The 6,496-nt window shown below is 40.2% G+C and overlaps 1 protein-coding gene across 1 annotated transcript; it reads left to right on the forward strand.

Annotated features, from left to right (window-relative positions):
• Window positions 1-1,454: 1,454 nt before the first annotated feature.
• On the forward strand, window positions 1,455-6,118 carry LOC102209831 (patatin-like phospholipase domain-containing protein 7; the record flags this gene model as incomplete). The annotated part of the gene is made up of 9 exons (XM_005754190.1): window positions 1,455-1,633; window positions 1,812-1,930; window positions 2,079-2,235; window positions 4,414-4,530; window positions 4,608-4,677; window positions 4,876-4,992; window positions 5,149-5,297; window positions 5,418-5,570; window positions 5,999-6,118. Coding segments are annotated over exons 1-9 (1,176 nt in total), but the record flags the coding sequence as incomplete, so codon positions are not given.
• Between the last annotated feature and the right edge of the window lie 378 nt (window positions 6,119-6,496).

Here is a 6,496-nt window from a genome sequence, read left to right on the forward strand (position 1 = left end):
AATATATTCTTAATGCTTATTTGTTGATTATATTGGTTTATGTATACGAGAGGGCCAGCTTTGAGTTTTAGCTAAAAGTACTGACAGGAAACTGTAGCTGATGCCGTCTCTATGCTCAGTCTCCATATTCTGGAATATGTAAAACTAAAGATAATTTTTTTAAGTAAAGACCACTTTAAGCCGTGTCTTTCTTGGACGTAAAGAATACAAAGAACTGAATTCAATAATAGTCATGTGACCCAAGTTTCCTCCTGTGGTCCTCCTGTTCCTGCAACAAGACACACAGAGATACATCCACACCTTTGTCAGGTGGGGGTTAACTTCACATAATAGTGTTAAGTCAGTCAGTCTTGTCAGCTTTTGTCAGTCAGTCAGTTCCCCATTTTTTTATTTTCACTCAGCGATTCTTTCTTTGCTGATAGTGGATATTATTATGTTTTCAAGATGGCGCCGTGGATGGCAGTCTCAGTACTGCGCTCTCTTGCACTTTTCTTGTTTCTGTTTATTTTCTGCGCTTTTGGTCACTCAGACCACATCACTTTCTCCAGAGATCAACTGCTAAACATCAGGCAGTCGACTCACTGTAGTTCCTATCCATTTTTCACAAACCCGGAAAGTTTTTTGGAGATTTTAGTTGGAGGCGCAGCAGCTCTCCATGGCTCCTGGAGGAGACGTAGACGGGGGACTCGTGCTGGTGCGCTGGTGAAACTACGACGGCGAGGATTCCGCACGGCACTCCCTTCCATTCACCTCACGAATCTCCGCTCTCTTCCAAACAAAGTCGACGAATTACTGCTCTTAAACTACACTAACAAGGACTTTGCACGCTCTGCTGAACTCTGCTTCACTGAAACCTGAGTCCCAGACGCTGTCTTTTTTTTTTTTTTTTTTTTTTTTTTGTTTTGTTGGAGAGTCGAAAGCTGATAACATAATCATGGACTGTAACATCTAATTTTTTCCTTTTTTTTAATTTTTTTAAATCGTGTAGTCTGCTTGTGTAATCTGTCCCTGTATATTTGTATCTCCATCTTTTATTTTATCTTTCAGGACACACATGAAAGGTGGTGTATATGTTACAGACACACTATACCTTAAAAAGATGCAGGGCCTGTTGGTCACACAAGAATGCCTGAACCAGAACATTATTTATTTAAAATACATATTTAGTGGAACTTTTTTTTCCCCCTGCTTATTCTTTCACTCCAGTTTTTAAAGATAACAGAACATTGTATTTTTTCAGATATGATTAAGAAAAGTAATTGTTTGTTTCATGAAACCTTTGCAATAATCCAAAAATGTATAAAGGATTTGCATAAGTTTGCCCCCCCCCCCTTTTTTTAAATTTTTTATTTTATTTATTTATTTCTCTTCTCTTCTCTTCTCTCCCCCAGGGACTCAATTCCTATAGTTCATGAAATGTTCTAAAATATCTGTGCTGCTTTCTCTGTAGTTGGAGCGTATGTTGGAAGGAAGTGCAGTGCGTGCGCAGAAGCAGCTTGTGCTGTTGCACAGAGAAGATGGTCCTGCACCCAAAGGAACCGTAGACTGGCTCAACATGCGAAGCTGGATTTCCAGACACCTCCATCTTGCCTGTCCCCGAAGGGTCTTCTCCAAACGAAGCCAGCCCAAACTGGTGAGAATGGAAGACATGGCCAGAATGTGCTGTGTGTCTAACAGCCCCCCCCTTCAGATCCACCCTCTGCTTGGCATTTTGTAGTTTTTCTTATTTCCTGTCTTTCAACATCAGTACATTCATTCTTATCCCACTTGTTTCATCATCTTCTTTTAGCAGTACTTTGCTTTTTTTGCAGTTGGAGCTGTATCAGCGTGTGTTTGAGAAACCAGCAGATCGCCATTCTGACTTTTCCCGCCTGGCTCGTATTCTTACAGGCAATGCTATTGCTCTTGTCCTGGGAGGAGGAGGGGCCAGGTAATGTTTGTCACATGCTTGTTTCTCATCATAATTTTAAAGACAACATTATACAACATCAGCTCCTAATGATGCTGGTTATTTATGTCAGTCTTTTCTTTGTAAAATTTTTCACTTTCCATGTTTGTTCCCCCACCCTTCTAACCAGGGGTTGTTCTCAAGTGGGTATAATGCGTGCACTATGCGAAGCTGGCATCCCCGTAGACCTAATTGGCGGAACATCAATTGGCTCCCTGATGGGCGCTCTATATGCAGAGGACCGTAGCCACAGTCGCTTGAGGATAAGAGCTAGAGAATGGGCTATGGTAAGCGTCAAAGTGGCAATTGCTGTAGTATTTCAGATCTAAATCTTTCTGAATGCACTGACATCTGCTTTGCTTTGTTTTCCATAAACTATTCAGACGTTGTCCCATTCTTTCTTTAAAAGTCACTTCTGAGGCACTAGAACTCCAAGTTCAACCACAGTATAATTGTTTTGGGTTTTCGTTTTTTTTTTTCTTTCCCCCTTCTAATGTTGCTTAAAAAATAAATAATAAAATGGAGGTGTGGTTTCCTGGAATGACATTGAGCAGAGAAGTCTTGAATTTGATCAGTGTCAAACTTTTAATGATAGCAATCTAGAATATGTTTTAAACTTGCTTTAAACTGGGTTAGTTATACATGGATGTGAGACTTTCTTCCTGAAATGATTTAAGTCTAATCCAGTTTAGATCTGTCCTGCTTTTAATTTGATAAACCATGCTGAACACATTAACCACCATTTCAGGACTGGAACGTAAGCGTTTTCGGCCGTTTCAATGTGGACGCAGAACTCTGTGAAAACGACTGAAAACGCTAATGTGGACGCGGAGCGTTTTCTGAATCTATTCGGGCTAGTGTGGACGTAGCCTTAGATGTAACACTTCAGCTGTATCCCTATTTAGTATGCATCGATCTGTGTTTGCAAGCCCCGCTCATTCTTATGTTCACTTACTGCATGTGGAAAAGACACAATAATGTAAAAAGTTATCACAGTGATCAACAAGGAAAGGGAGTACTCTGAAACTGTGCCATGTTAGGTAACCCTTTAACCCTAGATGGGGATGTCTAAACATAAGTCCCGGGGGCCAGAATCAGTCCACTATAATTTCATAAGTTTTCCTATTGGTAAAGACTACCCATCCATCAAAGTAATTAACTAACAGGTAAACAGTTAAATGACAGGAAAGTAAATTTTTCAACTATTGCCTGTGTCCTGGACTGCCTGTGTAATGAACTATCGTAACTTTTTCTTTAACTTAACACATTTATCATGTTTCACTGGTCCAACCTGCTAAGATCAAAGTGAATTTGACATCACTGTCCTGGGTTTTCTGCTCTAAAAGTTAGCCCCACCTCACAAGTTGACAGTGTTGATGTGTTATATCTTAAATCTTAGCTAGAACACATGAAAGTTAAACATGCAGGTAATGTTAGAGATGAGCATTTTAGCTTACAAGCTGGAGTGAACAAATTGGCCAAGGGTGTGGGGTGTGGCGTCAAAATTAGTTTTGCAGTATTTTGAAGGCATTGAGGCAAAATGCCAGAAGTAGGTTTATAGTGTAATACTCGTGACACAGTATTGACAACTAGCAGGGCTTGTTACCGGTATTGATACCGGTATTTTGGATGTTATGATATGGCACAGCCCTACTTCTAGCATGTTTTAAGAAAAACAAATTCATATGGACATGTTAATACTGTAAAAAAATGTAACTTTGTTGGAACATCCATTAAAGCTGATTTGAGACACCTTCTCTGTCTCAGATCTGCAGGCAGAGCATTTGGTAGGTTTTGGTTTTCCAAGTTGTATATGGCCTTTCCTCCTCTGGCTCTGTTCTTGCCTACAGAAGGTTCAAAATAAGTTTGTTCTTAGCAGACTCAATTGATGAAAATTAAGATGTCACAGGAAGCAAAACTGTATAGTCAATATTGTTCAAATGATTGAGAATGCAACTTGTGGGGATAGGTTAATTGGATAATCCAAATTGCCACTAGGTGTGAATGTGCGAGTGAATGTGAGTGTGAATGGTTGTCTGTCCCTGTGTGTTAGCCCTGCGACAGACTGGCGACCTGTCCAGGGTGTACCCCGCCTTTCGCCCTATGACAGCTAGGATAGGCTCCAGCGCCCCCCGCAACCCTGAAAAGGATGAGCGGAAGCGAATGGATGGATGATGGAGAAATGTACACTTGTCAGACAAAATATGACAAAAAAGTGTGTGTGTGTGTGTGTGTGTGTGTGTGTGGGGTTTTTTTTTGTGTTTTGTGTTTTGTGGTTTTTTGTTTTTTGTTTTTTGTTTTTTTGCGCAGTCCTGGGTATAAGGTGAGAATTGTATTAAAATGAAGTTCAACTTTTAGGGATTAATTCTGCTTTGCACTTAAGCAAAAAGATCTTGAGTGGCTTAGGGGTGGGAAACATTTATTTGAACCTCGTTTTAATTTGACTCTTTTGGCTTTTCCTGTAGGAAATGACTTCAGTATTTAGGAAGGTCTTGGATTTGACATATCCAATCACATCCATGTTTTCTGGTGCTTCCTTCAACTCTGGCATCAACAACGTCTTCAAAAGCAAACAGATTGAGGTGAGCTAAATGACAGTAGGTGTGACCCAGCTGTTGGAATACTGATCTGAGGCCAGTGTAAATTCTGTGTCATGTAGGACCTTTGGATCCCATATTTCAATATCACAACTGACATCACTGCCTCTGCCATGAGAGTACACACTGATGGTAAATACAGTGTTCAGTTTATTTATTTTGAAAGAATCATTCTGGTCTTGATTGAGTTTTCTGAATTGTTTTTTTGTGGTCATAGATGAACTGACTCTTTTTAATAGTCTGATTAATTTTCGGTTGATTCATATTGGTTGCTTGCAGTTAGGCTTTATGCCTTTTAAGTAAGTTTAAGTTGCTTGTTTGTTATTTGAGGTTCTCTATGGCGGTATGTCCGTGCTAGCATGTCTCTATCGGGATATCTCCCTCCTCTGTGTGACCCGAAAGATGGACACCTGCTGATGGATGGAGGCTATATCAACAACCTGCCTGGTTTGTTACATTCAGTTTGTACCTTCCCTTATTAAGTATTAAAAGTAGCCGTACTTTGATGTAGTTGCTCAGCTGTTTGCTTATAGCAATATATTTTTAATTTTACCAGTACTGTATGCTGTTTGTCTTGATGTCTTCTTCCCCTGATTCTCCCAGCTGATGTTGCGCGCTCCATGGGGGCCAAAGTGGCAATAGCTATTGATGTGGGCAGCCGGGATGAAACCAATCTCACTAATTACGGCGACTCACTCTCAGGCTGGTGGCTGCTATGGAAACGCCTTAACCCACTTGCTGAGAAAGTTAAGGTGATGGATTGATTAAGAGTAAAGACACACCATGCTGTGCAGCAATGTTTTTAATTCTATCAATAAAAATAAGGATATTTTTGGAAATCATTTCAGTGATTTATAAGTTAATTTCCACAGGTGCTAAACATGGCAGAGATTCAGACTCGGCTGGCCTATGTGTGCTGTGTGAGACAGTTGGAGTCTGTGAAGAGCAGCGATTACTGCGAGTATATCAGACCTCCAATCGACAGATACCGTACACTAGAGTTTGGCAAGTTTGATGAAATTGCTGTAAGTTTCAGAAATTTGTTTTCACCTGAACTCTTTTACCCCTGATCATGAACAAGTATTGAAACTTTCAGATGTTGTAAGACAAAAGTTTTTCATTATCTGAAACACTAGACCAGGGGTAGGCAACTCCAGGCCTCGAGTGCCGGTGTCCTGCAGGTTTTAGTTCGCACCCTGGGTTAACACACCTGAATCAAATGATTAGTTCATTACCAGACCTCTGGAGAACTTCAAGAAATGCTGAGGAGTCATTTAGCCCTTTAAATCAGCTGTGATGGGTCATGGACACATCAAAAACCTCCAGGACACTGGCACTCGAGGCCTGGAGTTGCCTACCCCTGCACTAGACCAACTTTTAAAAATAACTTTTTTGGCAAATAGAAAATGGTACTGATATGTGAATATGTTTGTGTGATTTTTTTTTTTTTTAGGAGGTGGGGTACCAGCATGGCAAGACTGTGTTTGATGTGTGGCGTCGTAGTGGTGTGGTGGAAAAAATGCTGAAAGACAGACATCAAGAAGAGTTCCACAACACGCAAAGCAGAAGCAATGTAAGGATGTTGGCAGTGAACAACACATGGACATACACTATCCAATCCAATTTTATTTATAAAGCAGTTTAAAATACCCAGCACAGGAACAAAGTGCTGTACAGAAAATAAGTTAAAACAATAGAATAACAAAAAACAGCTAAATAAATAAAACACATAAAACATAAAATTAAAACAGCCCTATGTTAAAACTGCATCGAATCACCTAAAAACAACTAAAATAAAAAACCAACATCTCACGTGGTGTCAAAGGCCAGGGTAAAGAGGTGGGTTTTCAAGAGTGACTTAAAAACAGATAAAGAACTGGCCTGTCTAATCTCTAAAGGAAGCTCGTTCCACAGTTTGGGAGCTGCTACAGCAAAAGCACGATCTCCTCTA

Source organism: Pundamilia nyererei, unplaced genomic scaffold (assembly GCF_000239375.1).
Source record: "Pundamilia nyererei isolate P.nyererei 1_Seehausen unplaced genomic scaffold, PunNye1.0 scaffold00519, whole genome shotgun sequence".
NCBI lineage: Eukaryota > Metazoa > Chordata > Actinopteri > Cichliformes > Cichlidae > Pundamilia > Pundamilia nyererei.